This window comes from Pempheris klunzingeri, chromosome 8, assembly GCF_042242105.1.
Source record: "Pempheris klunzingeri isolate RE-2024b chromosome 8, fPemKlu1.hap1, whole genome shotgun sequence".
Taxonomy (NCBI): Eukaryota; Metazoa; Chordata; class Actinopteri; order Acropomatiformes; family Pempheridae; genus Pempheris; species Pempheris klunzingeri.
In genome coordinates this window covers 24505304-24523692 of record NC_092019.1, presented here as the reverse complement: position 1 = coordinate 24523692, position 18389 = coordinate 24505304, and the positions used below count along the sequence as shown (strand labels likewise).

General features: G+C 40.1%; 1 protein-coding gene across 1 annotated transcript in view; it reads left to right on the top strand.

Annotated features, from left to right (window-relative positions):
• Positions 1-18389, top strand: part of dgkb (diacylglycerol kinase, beta) — a 64541-nt gene that overhangs the window by 29284 nt on the left and 16868 nt on the right. The window contains exons 17-19 of the mRNA XM_070834951.1: positions 157-246; positions 909-1069; positions 10275-10339. Of these exons, the coding sequence (XP_070691052.1) occupies positions 157-246; positions 909-1069; positions 10275-10339 (316 nt within the window). The remainder of the gene's footprint in view (positions 1-156; positions 247-908; positions 1070-10274; positions 10340-18389) is intronic.

Here is an 18389-nt window from a genome sequence, read left to right as displayed (position 1 = left end):
AAAATAGACTATCCAACTCAACATTCAGATTGACTTGTAGTCTTATGAACGAGGCTGCAAAATGGATTTGATGCTTTCTTTGCAAGTCTTTGCAGTGAGTTTGTTTTTCTATTTTTTTTTTTACGTCGTGTTGTGATATTTGTCCCACTGCTTCAGATAAGGCCAACCTGGACAGGAACCCCCCCGTGTGTATACTTCCTCTTGGCACGGGCAATGACCTGGCAAGATGTCTGCGATGGGGAGGAGGTACTGACAGAAAATAGAAATACGTGGCTTCAATTCACTTTATTACTTACATTTAAAAAGATATACAGTAAGTGACTGCACTATGACCCAGTGTTGTTATCATAATCATTATTAACATTGCTTTAAGGGATTCATGCAAAGTTTAGGGAACAATAGAAGACCACTACGATACGTCTGTGATTTTCATTATGTGCACATTATTTTCTGGATTAATCGATTCATGTCTATAAAATGGCAGAAAATAGTGAAAGTGTCCATCCAATCTAAACCCAAAAGCATTCACGTTACAGTCTCATAAAACAGAGAAAACCTGGAAATCTTCACTTTTGAGAGGTCGTAACCAGAGTAAAGACTCAACAATTAATCAATATGTTCAGTAGCTGATTATTCATTTTTATGTTGATCGATCAAGCAATTAATCAACTAAATGTCTGAACACTGATTAGAGAGATGGGTTTTTTTTTGTATTCATGTCACTGATGAAATATTTGACATTTCAATTTACAAATGCTTTTAGAACATCGTGACTCCTTTGAGACAAGCACTTTAAATACTTCGAATGATTTTAGTATAAATCATGAACTCAGGTAGTTTGCACACATGTAACTCAACCCCCCCCCCCTCCATCCTACCACACATCTTATGGGGTTTTTCTTCCTGAGGCTATGAGGGCGAGAGTCTCCTGAAGATAATGAGGGACATTGAGAACAGCTCTGCAGTGATGCTGGACCGCTGGAAGATTGACGTCACGCCCGCAGACAAGGACGAGCGAGGGGACCCGGTGCCTTACAGTATTGTCAACAACTACTTCTCCATCGGAGTGGTGAGTCGGACTTCACTCCGTGTTCATGTGGCGGGTGAAGGAGGGGGGGGAATGTGAGCAGTATATGGTCCTGGGTTGATACCTCTTCATAACTGTCTGAGTATAAGGAAATAAGATATTGATGACTGACAGCTTGTGATTGCATCTTGCTTAGTAAAACCACGATGCCTCTCACTAAAAGAAAACACCGAAGTGTGATCAGGTGATTCAAGTGTCAAACGTGACCGACTTAGTTTGGGGGGAAAAAAATGGTTTATCTGTTCAGCATCTGCATCCCAAATCAAATTTTCAGACTGATTTTTGGACAGATAGCACAGATAAATACCAAAACCAATGGGCATTACCCATTCTCCTAATACTGCACTAGCACTACTACTGCATGCTACTAATACGTTTATTTGTAAAACCGCTTTCATACAAAGATGCAGCCCAAAGTTCTTTCCAAAGCAGGATGAAGAGATGAAACAAAAAGTAAAACATTTGATAACAAAAACAATACTGATATAACTGGCAGAAAACATTGATATAAAAAGTAAAGATAAAAGTATAAGAATGCTGAATTAGCCCAAAAGGAGCAGTAGTGTAGTTCCAGTTTTAACGCCCAACTATATGTACATTTGTTTCTATTATTTTGATATTGACTTCGCTATTGTGGTGAAAATCTACAAAGCACCAGATGAATTATGTTTTATATAGTTAAAATAATAAATATTATAAATAATAATACTAATATTATATAAATAATTCTTTTGTAGTATCACCTCATTGATTACCCTTTTATTTTCCCTAATGTAAACTGAGCAATAATAGCACAAAGAAGTTGTGCTGCTGCCTGGATCATTAGTTTGTTTGTTTATTGTGTGACTTTAGTGTTTTATGGGGGTTAATCCAGTTCCAACACAGTATTTGTGTAACAAACTAACATTCAGGGAAGCAGTGGACCAGCAACTCCTGTGTTCTCTGAGGTAAAATGAGTGTTTTTGTCAGTGGGGTCTGGCAGCTTTGAAGAGAACAATATACAGGCTGTGTCTGGTTTAACAAAAGGGATCTTACATGTCTGTCTCTGTAGGGATCCCGTCTGTAATATTGTCAGATGCTTAGAATAACAGTCTGAGCCTGTCAATAGCAAAAGCAAACACTTTTAGTGGACGTTCTTTGATTGGGTGCGGTTGTCCCAAAAGGATTACGTTACCGTCAGTGGAGCCTGTTTCACCGTTGCCAGTTGAGGTGATCTTGTGGATAGATTCCAACCTTTTTTTTTTTACCTATTAGTCATTTAGACACCAGGATATGTAAAAAAAAAAAAAAAAAAAAAAAAAAAGGTCCTGATTTTAAAATACTAAATATAGAGTCCTCTTTTAATGCCATATTTCAGCTCTCAGTATCTTATAACTTTTAAACCTTTTAAAGCAGGCTGGTCCCAGGTCCATTAGGATGCCATACTTGGCTGTGACTGCAGGGTTACAGTCGTGGCACTGCTGGTGGAAGAAGTATGTGGCACCTTTTTATCATGCCTCAGTTGCAGAATTGCAAAAGTGCCAGTAGACAGCTTAACCCAAATACAAACCCAAAACAGAACAAAGAGAGAAGCCCAGAAATGCAGACAAAGAAAAATTAAATTCCCTCAGTAATTCTTAGTTCTGTTATTAAAGGTTGAATAAACTAGAAAATACACTACCAGCAGTAACAGCATGATCAGTCCATTTATTTGTTCTGACCACATTCTGGTTAGGCCTTTATTGAAATATGCTCAAGCCTAAACATCTCTCACTGATAAACAAGCCTTGTTATGTATCTGCATGATGTTTCGCAGACACCAGCAAGCCCCCCCCCCCTTTCATCTCCACCATAATGACACTTATTTCACGTAGCTCATGTTAGCCATTACTGATAAATGTCAGGGGGAAATATGGTAATTGACATTTACAGGTGGACGGAGGAGGGAGCCACTCGATGTTGTAAGACTCACACAGACTGTATCAGGGACATAAGTGATGCATGGCCTTACAAATGTTAGTTGAATAACACCTCCAGCTCGGGCCCCTAATGATGATGTTAGAGGATATTAGAGGACAGGTCTTGTTAACATTGTGATAGACAAGAACAATGGATGTAATCCGTCTACGGTGCTCAACATATGTTTATGTGTGCAGCAGGAAGTGGTTACAGTGTGAAATAAATCTCCTAACATTCATCCAAATGTTTCACATCCTATATATGACATTCAGAACATTAATATAGTCACTAATTTCTATGCACAACTACAGTGGAGTAATGATGACCTCAGCAGAGCATGAAGTCACACTCCCTCTCCGTGTGTTGAAATCCGAGCTTCCTTGTTCTTCGCGACAGCAAACGACGCGTGCACGATAGCGCATGTGAGTCCATGAGTCGTTCAGTTAGTGAGCCTGTAGCACATTAGGCTACATACCCACTGAGCTGCAGCTGGAGGGAGAGCTGCTGCTCAGCGACAGACTGCCATTTAGTGAACTAACACAGTAGCACAGAAGGCTATAGACGGGATGACAGTAGACACTGTAGGCTAGGCGAGAGACTCATCCGTGGAGCCATGATGATGGCGGGGGCATATTTGTTTTGATCTGAGGTGTTCTAGTGTGACATCTGACGGTCCTGAATTTCATATATAAAACCTTTAAGTACATGAATTTTCCAGTATAAATGTCAAAAAAACACATGTATGAAGTTTTGTATCCAACTGTATTTGTTACATGGGTTTGACTGCATATACAACACGTGGAAACCACAGGAAGTGTGATTGGTCAGCTTGGGTTGCTCTGAAAAAGACCACTAGCCAGTGTACATGGCTGTAGCCAATGCAGGTTGAGAAATACTGAATTGCTTTATGAAGAAGGAAATGTAACTAGCACATTTATCAGGCCTTGAGGATGCATAGAGTTAATTTAGGTGAGTATGTAAACATACATTTGTTCACAAGAAAGCTCCACAGGGTACCTTTAAGTGGGAACTCGGGGCAACACATCAGTCAGAAAGCAGTGACGCTGAAGTCCTCTAGAATCAGGAATCAGTGTGTAAAGTACGGGTTTTTAGATTTGCAGAGGTGTTGATTCTCTCCACACCAGAAAAGGCTACTCATTGTTTCATTACTGTTGGCTCAGGAGGCAAATTCACACCAAATGTAATGTTAATGCATCCTGTCTTTCTGTTTAAAACTCTTAAATTCCTGCTGTTAACTAAAACTATACAACCAAAAAAATAACAGTAAGTTTCAATGTTTAAATCCTTCTTGCTCAACCAAACTCAGTGAGGACATGGAAAGAAAACATCTTTGGCCGGGCTGGTTCATAAAGTCATTATAACCTCTATTGTCTTTGCCCTGTTAGTGGGATTAGCACCCGGCAGGCGTGATGATGACAAATGAAGTTGTTTGTGTGGGGATTAAGACGACTTTGAGCTCTCTATGGATTTAAGTGTGATATAACATTTTGTGACACATTTTGCATCAAATTTTTTGCTTTCCGTTGAATGAGGAAAAAAAAATTACATTAAAGATTATGCGACAAGTCAAGCTAATAATTATTTCAGAGATTATGCAGATGAAGGCTAGATTGTTTCTGTAATGACTCTGTCGAAATCCAAAGATCAGCAGTAGCAGCCACCGCGGATGGTGAATGTCACCACCAGCGTATGCATGAATGTGAAGTCATTTAAGAAGTTGTCTGATCGCTCTCGTACCTCTCATCATCAGTGTCAGCGGCTGACGAACAAACTAAAACATTCTCGGCACAGCTTCGCTTTCCAAGTCATTTCAATCCAAGAAGCAGGTGATTCTTCCAAAAAAAGATCTCTTTTTTTTTTTTTTTTTGTAAATTCCTCCAACCTAACCTTCTGCCACGGCCCAGTTGGATTGAAAATTAATGGCGCCATCCCTTTGGGAGGATGTGGAAGTGACGTGAAGTGTAATGATCTCAATCAGGGCCAGGGGTGAGAGACAGAACTAATCACTGAGCGCGCTCCACTACCATAATGCAGTCAGTCGCCCTAATGACCCTGGCGCTCCTGTCAAAGCCATTACTCTCCCCTGTAGTGAAAGGCACATCAAACCGCTGAGGCCCACTCATAATTGGACTAAACTTTGAGCTATGAGAGGACATTACACATGTCCTGTATTAATTTGGGTGCCAGATTTTTACATTGGTAATTATTTGAGGCCAGCTAGGGGGAGAGAGGGGGTGAGTGAGCTGACGACGTCCCACTGCTGCCAGGGGGTCAAGGCTTAAAGATGTGAATTTGCCCTACATGTGCTCATGCTGCGACTGGCTTAAAACTTTATTTAGGTTTTAGGGGTTTTGTTTTCAGATAAACAGGGCTCCAGATGAGAATAAAGATTTAAATGGTGCTTTGAAAATATGTTTAGTAGACGAGGAACTGTCTCACCACAAGGTCCAGTCAGTCATATCACCTGATCCTCACCAGCAGATGTTACTGTCAAGAAAGAACTTTGAACCTCAGCTTGTAGGCAAACATGGAAAGTCCTTGCAGTGTTCAGAATAGATAGAATTTGAATGTTTAGAATTCCATTATATCTGGACAAATCTTGTCTACTGATGAGGATCATGTGATATGATCAAAAGCTCCAGAGCAGCTACTAAATGGGCCATGTGGTAAGATTGTGTGAACTGTTGTTTCCAAGGTCATTAATGAATTTCTAATCTTAGAAGTGTACAGTAATCTAGCTCTAACGTAAACGCTCTAATGTATTTTTGGAATCCTTGGACCAAACCATAATAATAATTCTTGACCTTGATTGGTTGATTGTGGAGAAAACTCTAAATTTAAGCAAGTTTTTGTGCTAAATATTACTGACCACACATGTATGAACATAAAAAATGGATTCCTGCAACTGCAACCTAATGACATCACGGTGTACTGACACAGCCTTCAGTACGCTTCTACATCACAGCAGCAAAGGGCGACGTTAAACCTCTGGAGGACAGCAAAAACAAGGTTTTTTTAATAGCTATTAGGTTAAATTCTGTTTAACCTTGGAACCCCAAGAGCACTAAACAAATCATTTTTTTTTGTTTAATATTTTGTTCAACAGAATCTTATAATAATATGTATAATGTGTTTGTTATATATGTTTTTTATATGTACAGTGGTCCCTCGTTTATTGCGGGGGTTATGTTCTAAAAATAACCCGCAATAGGCGAAATCCGCGAAGTAGTCAGCTTTATTTTTTACAATTATTATATATATTTTAAGGCTGTAAAACCCCTCACCATACAGTTTAGACACTTTTCTCAGACAGGCACTAACATTTTCTCACATTTATCTCTTGTTTGACTTGTTTGTTTGTCTTGCAAACAGGCAGCACTTAAAAGTCACACTGCTAGCGACTGAACATTTCTGTAAATTTGGCAAGCCGAACGCATTCTGTACTGTACAGAGACACGGCACGGAGGAGATTGATTGACATTGGTCTACAGTCCCTTAGCCAATCAGGACGCAGAACACAATGCGCGTTCATACACTGTAAAAAAAAATCTGCAAAACAGCGAGGCCGCGAAAGGCGAACCGCGTTATAGCGAGGGACTACTGTATATATACATATAGAACAAATATTCTTTTAATATGAATATATGAACATTCTTTTCTCTGTGATGTTGATCTGAGCAGCACTTTGGCAGCGTAATGCTGCTACATTGTTGCACTAAAAGCACCTGCCAGGAACTTTCAGTTTGTGCTGATTTTGGCGCCTCTGTGGACAGAAACAGTTTCCCACTACGGCAGTGAATCGTAAAGATCTTGATCTGGCTCAACAAATGCAATTAATGGTAGCTACATTTAATTAAAGTAAAGACAAAGTGATAGCTCACTTTCTTTTAGCCGCTAATGTAAATTCTTATATTGATGTAAAACCACGTCTCACAGGACGTTTTGAATCCATTCAAATTACACAATTCTCCCCACCCGTTGAAAGACCAACCAAGGTGACCCTGTGTTTCTGCCCATGCTCCATCACCGTCCCTCTTAGTTTTTTCTGTTATTCAGTCATCCAGCCTCATAAACACAAAATGCAACGTCAAAAATAAAATTCTCTAAAAAAATGAAAAATCTCCTCCTGCTTCTTTTTAATTGGATAATGTGTTACTCACTGTGAAACATGGGCCTTTCTGGTTTGCGAAAAATCGTTTAGTGTGATTTTGTGGGGAAACGGGACAGGCATTTAGAAGAGCAAGATGGAAAAAGCCCATCTTCTTGCTGATGGTCTTGTTTTGCTTATGTAGGTCACACAGAGGCATCAGTATTAAACTGAGACGGTTTCATAACCAGTTAAAAACTCCTCGTAGCTCCTTTAAAACATACAAACGCTGCATCAGTGCAGGATGACTTGTGCTGTATCGACTCCTGGTTGCTTGAAATCGCTGTTTACTGTTGCAAAAGCCACAGCTCGACTTGTACAGATCTCAGATAATAGACCCCAAACCAAAGGGGAGACAACCTCTCCTCGCTTTTGCTCTCTTGTTTGCAGCTATTGTCCTGTTTGTAAGAAAATCAAGTTACAATCTCTCAGATATATCCATCATTTCACCTTTCTGGCTCACGTTGGAAGCGTGAGGTTGAGTCTGCGGGGATCTTGAGGAATTCTTTTGGTCTTCTGCTTACAGCGTCTTGAAGAGACATCAAGAGAAACTCCATTGATTTTTCTTCTTTTGGCTTCTCCTAAATTTCTGTACAGAGAGCTAGCAGGGGGTCCTCCCTGTAGGTGCAGTTTCAATAGTGCCACTCAAAATGGAGTGGGTCAAAACAGATTGCTTCAGAGGGGGGTGGGGGTGGGGGGGGACAAGCCCAGAAAGTTTACAGCAACTTTGTCTCACTCTTTTTTTTGAGATGAGCCGGACAAGTTTGAGTTTGCTGTGTTTGTCAGGAGTTTGGTCTCTTTTTCACAAAGGCCTTGCCAGCACTTTTCTGCTGAGACCGACTTAGAAGTGTATATTAAAGGAAATTTCAGTGTTGTTAGTTACTTGAGACTTTTAACAGTATGTTTGAGGGGTCCTCTGCATCCTTCATGGTAACCTCAGATATATTCATGTTAATTATCTACTTGGGTCTGAGGGTTAAACACCTCATTCAAAAGGTATTTTATATATATATACAGCTAATACAGCATATTATCAGGATACTAGTCAGACAAAAGATTTGTGTTCTTGCAGTACAATTGAATAGCCAATATTCAGATTTATATAATGAAAAAAGACCATTTTAAAGGTTTAAGCAGAATTGAATTCACACTAAACATGTTGCAAAGTGAACTGAACTTGAATTAAAGCCGAATCAAAGAATTAGTGAAAACTCCATTAAATGTCAACTAACACATGATTCATACACACTGCTTATTACTTATTGATACTTACTGTAACTAATACTCCGTAGCTGCTTTGTCAGTAGGATTCCATTGACACCTGGTACTAATGTACTAATCTGTGTGTGGATGGCTTAGAGTGATATCTCATCACTCAGTATTTATGAGCTCTCTCATTATCTATATCCAGACTGCAGCTATTTCATATTGTTCCTGTCTCTAAAAGGTTAACTTGAATGAGCTAAAAAACACGCCTGTTTTCCAGCTTTGTCACGATGCATTTTTCAGATGATGTTTTAACATGCTGCTTTGCTTCAAGTGTAGGTGATTTTTCTCAAGCCGTAAAGAAAAACTTAAAGGATAGGTTCACAGTTTTTCAGCTCTGTCTTAAAACAATAGTCAGGTGCACTCGTGAACATTGATACTGGCTATGGTGTGTGCTTATTTCCCCTCTCATTACTCCCTCCGCAACATTGTTAACAAACCACAAATTATCACCATTTTTGTCATTTGATACCACTGGTCAGCAGGTGCCAGTGCTTGTTACCATGGGAACACTGATCAGCAGCAGCCTTTATTTTTGTGAGACAGTCTAACTTGCATTACACTAATCTAAGAGCCAAATTAAGGCACAACAGACCAGTTTGAATTTATGGTTGTGAAAGCAGCTCCTGATCAGACACAGATGGCACAAGTCACAACATCTACTGCACGTCTGTCTGTCCTAGGAGAGGGATTTCTTCTATGCTGCCTCCTTTGGTTCCTTCCACCTTTTCTCTGCCAAAAAGGTTATTGGGGGAGTTCTTCCTTATCTGAATTGAGGGTAAAGGGTGTCGTAGACTGTGCAGACTGTGAAGCCCACTTAGCCAAATTGGGGATTTGTGATGTAAAAATGAAATTCACTGATTGGAAATAAGAGGTGTAAATGCATTCTCCATCTCATTCTACTGTGATTTTCTGACTATTAGCGAGCTGCATCATATGGCTTTACTCTAAATATACCTGATGCTCTAAGTTCACGCTTAAATACCAGATCACAACCTCACCAGACAGAGATGGTGTTAGTATACTGCTGGGGTGTCTGTCAGTCACACCACACTAGCATATATAACATGAATAGTATGGTCCTAACACCAAGTACTCCAAATGAGGCTCCACTTTTTGCCCCAGGCCATAGAGAGAGGGAGCAGGAGGGAGAGAGAGGGAGAAACGGGGGAAATCGAGGCGGGTGAGAGCAAAATCTAGAGAAAGAGACGAGGAAGACGGGAGAGAGAAAACAACTTGGTTGCCGGGGTGTCGGCAGCATCCTGTAGGTTAGCTGGGAGCTGTGATTACTCACAATGTGTGTTTAATTAATTAGCCCGTGTGGAGACAGCATGCTGTTCATCAGGCTTTCTGTCAATGCCTCTCCATCCTGGGCTCAACCCCGCTGCCGCCTCCTACACACAGCTCCTTTCACCTTATATACACGAGGGACGGGCAGGGTGCAACTGCACCGTTTGGGAAGTTGGGAAAGTAAGTTAACGAGGAAGAGTTCACCATGGATGTAAAGGAAATATTAACATGCACATGAGATCATATTTTATTTTGTGGATGTTGAGAGGTTTTACATGTTAGCGATTCCAAATGTCGGTGGGATATACATTTAATCCCAGAATCATACAGCATCCTGTTGATAAGCTGAAAACATTGCAGAGCCGCAGCCGTAGTGGGAAAGCATGTGAACTGACACTTGGTTGTGGAGTCATCTGGAGACCAAAAGTTAAGCATTTAGCTTTAGTGGGTCAGAATCACTTACAGAATTTTAACAAAATTGTTTGCTGTACCTGAATTAATTAAAGTTTTGATTGTCTCCTTCAGGATGCCTCCATTGCACATCGTTTTCACGTTATGAGGGAGAAGCATCCCGAGAAGTTTAACAGCAGGTAAGTTTGTGTCTGTTGGCCTTGTAGCCCCGTATAGAAATGAGTTGTACGAACCCCCACAAAGTACTACAATAGCGGGTACAACTAATACAGGCTTATTCAGGCTACTAATACAGTGCATAATGGTTAAAAGAACAAGTTAAACATATTCAGACTCAGGAGGGACCTCATACAGTAAAGTATGACACATGATGTCCCTTCTTGTCTGCTCTTGTTATCACATTTTGGTTCAAAATCCTTATACACTATATAAAGGGTTTTAACTTACAAATAAAATTCCTTATGTGAAGTTTGGACTCTGGTAACTTCCATCATGAATGTTCTATTATCATGACGAATTTTGAAACGTACAAATGGACTTCACTAGGGCCAAACTATCAGCACCTGCAGTGCCTCCTCACTTGCTCTAGCACCTTAATCATTGTGTTTCTCATTAAACATGCAGCCTTTTAACAAACATTAACGTTGAAGAGGCACATATCAGTCACCTTTTTAAATTTAAAGGCACTTGGGTGATTTTAAACACGAGAATCTAAAATCATCCGCCTTCATGGCTAATGCTGGTCGTGGTTTTCGGCCCAGATAAACCCTTTTTTATTAGACCTGTGTGTCGTGAATATAAGGCTGAGGGATCTTCAGGGTCCTTGAATGACGCTGATATTCTCTCTTTCCATTTTCAAACCAACAACCATGATGGAAATAAGTCTCTCTTTTAAAAAAAAAAAAAAAAAAGAAAAGATGAAATTAAAAATGTCCCAGAAATAAATAAGCCTGCAGTGCATTTGCTTTCAGCTGCTCTGCAGCTCAGCATGACGAATGGACAGGCTTCATATTTAGCATGTGTGATTACCTCGAGGAGATGCGTTCACCTTTGGAGATGAACAAATGTGGCATCTATGTTTCCATCAATATTTAACGTCTACAATACGTCTCCACTAGCGCCAGGGAGTAATTGCAGGCCTAATTGAATTTGCTTGGCTAGTTTGACATCATGGATCAGTCAGAGTGATGACACACAGCCTCCTAATAATCCCATTTGTACTCATTATCATATTTTACCCTGGTCTTAGTGCAACATTTAGCCAAGTATCCCACATGCATACAGTATATATGCCGGTAGAATTGTCCAAAGGGAAGTGAAGGGGGATTCAAATAGGCCCAGGCCTCTGGTATAATGGTTACCAATTGTTACGGGGGACATAGCACCGTGCTGGAGAAATGCCAACAAACCATAGTTGCTGTAAAATAAAAGACTCTGAATTTTCTGATCAGACAAAGCGGCATCACCGTGTTGTCACTCCAGCCAGTTTTCCCTATTGTTTGTCACACGGAAACTTTCCTGATCTCCGCGGAGGACACACAGACTGCATCTCTGTTGTTTTACTCCATTTTAAGCCTTTGTGAAAAATGATTGAGATATTTTAAGAAAATTATTCTGTCTGTTATTTGAATTCAATTAATAATTCACGAGGGGGAATGGGTTTAGGATCTCTCTATTACACACTATCCTTGCCAATTCAATAATGCATGATTATAGTTTTTCAAGGTAGCAGAGATTTTGTTGGATTTGTTCAAAGGGCTCGTGTCCATCGGAGGTATATTGTAACTTATGGAAGTGCTTTCTCAGGAACTTCAGTGACAATGGAAGCAAAGTGCAGCGTGTCTCGGGGGGGGGAGGAGGTTTAGTTTCACTCTCATCAAGTCTGCAAAAAGCACGTTTCCGTCCAGAATTAGTGAGAGGAATAATGGGTAGCTCCAGTGTTTCTGGTGAGTGTTTTTTTTTTTTTAAACAAGTTTTAGGCACTATGAAAGTCATTTAATACAGAAACAAAAAAATTAATAATTAGAATATTATTCATGCCTTTCAGTAGTAAGAGGCCCATAGACAGACATTTAAAGAGAATAATAGTTTAAGCAACAATGGTGACAATAATAATATTAACAATAATATCTGACTACCTGCAAAACATAGATATCAAATTAACAGCAGAAAGATGAAAAAGCCGTTTCCATGACATGTTACAGCAATATTAGCAGTGACACCAAACCAAAGAAGTTTTATTTTTTTAATCAACATCTTTTTAACCTTCCTTGTCCTTGTTGTTCCAGATGTGTAATGTAACTAATTACAATTACACCTGACGTATGTTATGATAGATTTTTTGCTTAAAATTCAAATATCTTAGTTTTCAGTCTTTCAAAGATATGTTGATAACATCACAGTGATCTTACCTTGTATTGTTTCATTTCTAAGATAATAGGAAGTGAAAAGAGGAAAAAAAATTTACACTAAAAGTTTATATTTTAATAAAATTTATAGAATTGATTGAAATAATTACATATTTTTGATTGTGATTCTTGAGTGACTTAAATTCTGGATTAATAATTTACTGATCCTCAGGCTGGTATAATTCAGTATGAATTAAAATACAATTCTTTTATTATCTCCTGACGGATAAAGAAAATACAAAAAACTCCTTGTGGTGATGTTCAGTATGCAAACAAAATGCATTTTATATGATTGAAATAAAGCCAAAGCACCGCGGACAGAAAAAACCCATTGTGCTGTATATCCAGAGAGCATCTTAGCCTCTTTTTCATACATTTAAATGCTTATTTTTATGTACTTTTATTGTTCTCATGCACCTGAAGCCGTAGAAGCCGTAGCTTTGCTCCTGTAGCAGCGCCAAAGTCAAACAGATAAATAAAGATGTAAGATTTCAGTACAACTTGGAAAAATGTCAAATCTTGAATTATTATCTTTTTAACCTGACAGCAGTAATGTCTCCTCACCTCCCATACATATCACTTCTATACATTCTGTCACTGGTTTGACCTTAAAGAAACTGAATATTTAATCTGCCTTAATCACCAACCAAACAACATCATGTAGCTTTTTTCTTAATTATGAAATGAGCAGATTTTGTTGATGAAATGCAGGGGGTCATACACTCTCTCCCTCCCTTCATTTCTTTCTTTCTATCCATCTTCTGCATTTGCACCTTGGGGTGATTACCAGGGCGAAGGTGTGAAGATTTGACACTCAGCAGATAGATTCATTTACTGCCACTGCCGGACCTGGAGGTGATAATGAGGTTGAGGATTAAAAGCAGACAATCAGTCGGTCCGTGACGAGGGCTGCGCCACCTCCTCCCCCATCGCCACTCCTCCTCGACCGCCTTGTTAAAATATACTACCCCCCCGCCCTTTTTGCTGATCTCCCATGCAATTACACACTAATCTTGGACTGAGGGAAAGACAGGGATAGTGGGAAACAAAGACAGAGGTGGAGGAATAGAAAGAGAGAGGGTCTAGAAAATTAAGAAGTTTGTGCTAGGATGCCATTTCATTCTTATGTGCTGTTCAAAGTAGCTGATAGTGAGCCCCTACCAACCACTGCAGACACTACCAGACACTTTGACATGTCACTTAACATTTCTACAGATCTCTAAACTTTTTGTGACGAGTGATATTTACTCTACAGTGTAACTGTAGCCAATGTAGTGACATCAATTTTAGGCAGAATCACCGTAACAAAAGACACAATTTCTCTATTTGCATTCAGATTTCTCGTACAAAACTCCCCAAAAATCGTGGTAACCATTTCGCTTCCTTTTCTATTTGTTGGTCTGTTTGTTATGTAGTTAGATATCTTAAAACCTTGTCGACGGACAGAGGCATCGGACAGAAGGCAGTGATCGTTTTTGCAAGTTATAATGTGCAGGTCTCGATCAGATAGCACCTTTTAACCTTTTATGCATTAGATCTGAACCATGAAGTACAAAAGCACAGTTTCCCTGGTTCTACATTAATATACAAAAATACTCTGCTATTTAGCTTACTTTTTTTTTATATACCTTAGAACGCTACATTTAGCATTTTAAGAGATTTTTTTTTGTAAGTACCACTACACTGTGATAAAGTGATAAAGTTCACACATTCCATTTGTTATCTTTCTGTGCAGTTTATGTACAAGCAGAACGACTGCAAACGAGAGTCGAATTCATTCTAATGCTTGTTAAATCTATCCAGATTGTGTTATATGGGCAAAGTTTAGAGTAACTCAGTACATATGTGCTGTATATAAACACCAGCAAACAGACAAGAGCCACTCCAAATGCTGCCAATATTGGCACAATTGCAGAGCAGAGGAAAAGAGGGTCTTCGACAGGTCTGTGGGCGCGTTAAGACGTCTGCATGGCTTCCTGCCATCCACCATGAAACCTGAGTTAACAAAAATGCAACTGTCTTGGGATCCGGCCTCTTCGTCTCTGAAATCCAAACACAGGACATTGTGCTTTTTGCTTCTACCTTTGTTAAATAATTGATATGTCTGACAGTGTGAGTGTATCTGCTAATAGTATCTAAATTGTTTATCTGAGTCAAAATGTAAGTAGCTTTAGATACAATTCTTAAAAACTAGTTTTGAAATGATAAGGTGTTAAATATGGAATGGCAACAAGCTCACGTTGAATCCAACTTATAATGGACATGTCTCATTTTACAGTCTTCAGAGGTTATTAACCCACATTTGAAGTGAATATTTAGCTGTGCGTAATGTACAAATCACACAACATCAGCTCTGTGAGGGAAAACATTTGATTTGGGACCTTTTAGCTGCAGCGTGAAAGCTTCTGTGGCTTCACCTGCAATGTTTGTTTATCCTGTGGCATCAATCATGGCGCCTTGATGTTCCCATGATATTTGCTCTGCATACCCAGATCTATTTTTGGTCCTGAGACATCTAACACCGTCAGCGCGCTCCTCTGCCCCCGTGTGCCCACAGGCTCTCGCTGTGCTGTGTAACCATCCCGAGTTAACCTTTCCTGAAGGCACAGGGAAGCCCAGGCATGGAGCACTCTTTAGCATAATGAGTATGTTCATCAAAGACCTGCGATGTGCTGGATGGGGCCGCCGGAATCACCAACACACGCACCCGTCAACACACCCACGCTTATGTGTGTGTACCCATGTACGTGTGTGCGTGTTTCCTGCTGAGCTGGGACAGAGCCACAGGTGATGGCGCTCTAAATGACACGCACGCGCACACACACACACACACACACACACACACACACACACACACACACACACATATACGCACACACACACGGTGGACCTCGGTAGCGGCCGCCCTCGGACCTCATTTGAGGATGAAATCGTTTATGTGACCAAAGTGTCATCTATAATTAATGAGCACTTGTGAGTAATTTAGAGGGATCTCACCTGTGGCCCTGTCCTCAGCTCAGTGGGAACACACACGCATGCACACACACACACACACACACACAACACAGCATAAACTCAAGTGAACAGCACATTCACATACAGTAGCAGGGCTGCCCAATATGAAACAAATGTTTTGATTAATTTACAAGTTTCGAGTGACAATAATAAATCAATATCAATTTAAAAGATTCAGATATGATTCATGGCTCCGTCACATCTGCATGTCTGCATGAGATCTGTTAAAGGAGACATATGCTAATTTTGAGCTTCATACTTTTATTTGGGGGTCGTACTAGAATATGCTGACATGCTGTAATGCATAAAATACACATTATTATTTTTCTCAAACTGTGCATGCAGCATCTTTTCAGCCTCTTTCAGAGCACTTTGCTTTAGCTCCCGTCTCTTTAAAGCGTCTCGTCAAGACGCCCTCGTCAAGAAAGCACACAGAATAGAATTGGCGTTTCACTTATTCCCGTTTTGTCGACATTGTTGGGACATTTCTGTCACATCTCCCTCTAAAATGAAGTACATCTGCTGGCTCTTCGCAGACGGTGGGAAGACCTGAAGACTGCCCTCTGAGGATTCAGGTTTTCAGGGGGCAGGACCGTCAGCCTGCTAACGGGCTGACGGAGGTCATATGTTCAACAGGCCCCCCATGTGACATCACAAGAATGGCAAAATCTAAACAGAGCGTTTACACACACATATACTGAAAGATGGGCTGTTTTTTTCTGCATACCTCTTTATGAACATCATGCTCTATTGATGAAGACTTGAAACTAGCAACTGAAAAGCAGAGTGACTTTCTCATAGACTTCAATTTTAATAAATGTGTCAACATTTTTACCACCTCAGAGCTTTTACTCTGTAAATGAAATTGAAATGGAACTTTGATTGAATTTCTAGCTAATGTTTTTTTTTGTGTTGCACCTTGGTTTGCTGAACGAGCTACCAAACAACACCGTGGTGCAACGTGGCGCGCTCCATGGAGGAAGACCCACTCCCTCCACAGACATAAAGGACTCATTTTAAGCTAACAGAAATACAATGTTTCACTATGTTTTTAATTTCAGATGATTATACACAACTAAAAACAGTCTTGAAAAATTCTCACCTACTGTCAAGATTGAACAGTTTAGAAGCTAAATGTTGTGATACCAGTGTCCTTGGCTAAACCATTAAAGCATGTCCTTTAACACTCATGCTGTTCTTTAAAAAAAACAAAGAGTGAAGGTGGAAGCATCGATGATGCGGTGGGCAACTCTCAAAAACTAATGGAGAACGATAACTGTTGCAAAACTCTCATTGTAGAAACTAGCAGACCAAAATCAAACTAACTTCCCCCTGCTGATGTGTTGCTGGAGGTGTCACACCTCAGATAAATACATCCTAAAACACCTCAAGCCTTGTAAACAATATGCAGTCATTAATTAACAGCATGGCTTTGTTGAGTCCACGTCAGCTTTGAAAATTGCTGGTTGCTTGGATGGCAAACTAAACAATTAGCTTGTATATAATTCTAGCCGTTCACTTTTGTTCCTATCTTTATTCTTTACAATTTGGGGTATTTTATGGCAGTATCACTTTGTTTTGGTTAAAAAGAAATGCACCTCGGGAATCATTGCGGTGCAACAGAAAGAAATACATTTTTCAAACTGCTTACTGCATCTCTGAAGGCAAGACGATGCAGCTCAGGTCATTTCTCAAGCTGCCAGTCGGAATCGGAGCGCCCCAGGCGGTGTCATGTTAAACAAAACAGTGCATTGATGCAATGCACAAAGAGTTGGTTATGTCAATGCGATATTTATCACCTCTGATCAAGAAGAAATTAGTGTGAAAATAAGGTCGTAGATCATCGCGGGTTAGATTAAGTGTCAGAGGGGAAGAAAATCAATGGCTGTGTGCCTCACGTTTCAGTGTGGCCAGTAGAAAGTGCATCTAAAGGTGCTGTGGCCTCAGGACAGTGACGCTACACGGACACTTATCGCCTCTGATATCCTTTGATATGGTGACCATCCAGTGGAGGGCTGATGAACATGGCTGTGGCGTTCAGATTCGAGCTGTCACATTTATCTCTCTCTTGCTCAGCTCTCCTGACTTTCTGTATTTTGTTGGTATTAGGTGTTTTTCTAGAACCCTTTGTGGTCTTTGTTTTTCTCTCAGCCGCAAAGTTTGTATATGTCCCCTTCTATCAGTTTTGCTTTATAATTTGATTGTGCAAATACATGACACCTCAGTGGTTCTGGTAACCTGAGCCGCTGTTGTCTCATATGCCAGCTGTGACTACTACAGCTTATCTGACATGCAAACAGCTAAAGTTATTATTGCAGTGCACTTTGCATCGATACACTGCAGGTAAAATCACAGCACAGGCCTTGTGGCTACTCTGAATTTCAGAAGTGAAATCCTGCTACAAACAGTTCACTGCTGTTTTTTTTTTTCTTTCTGAAAACACAAATCGCTCCCACAGGATATATAATGAATGAGCTTCTAAGACGTCCTGGAAGGATGCAGGAGCTCGATGCAGAAGTCAGCCAACAATTTAAGGAAATTGGCACTTTATGTGCATTTTTATTACACTTACCATAAACTAAGGTCTTCCTAATCTACCTTAAAAGTATCATCTTACTCAAATGGACTCCCCATTAATCCTAGGACAAGCTGGCCGCTGTTGAAGACGCTCCACACAGTCTGTCAGAGGAGTCCGCTGTTTAGCATCGGTCGGCAGATTACAAACGACAATCCGATCCACCCAATGAGATGCTCCTAATTACCTAATGAGCAGGGACATGAGGTGATTTGTTGCCATGGTGCGCTT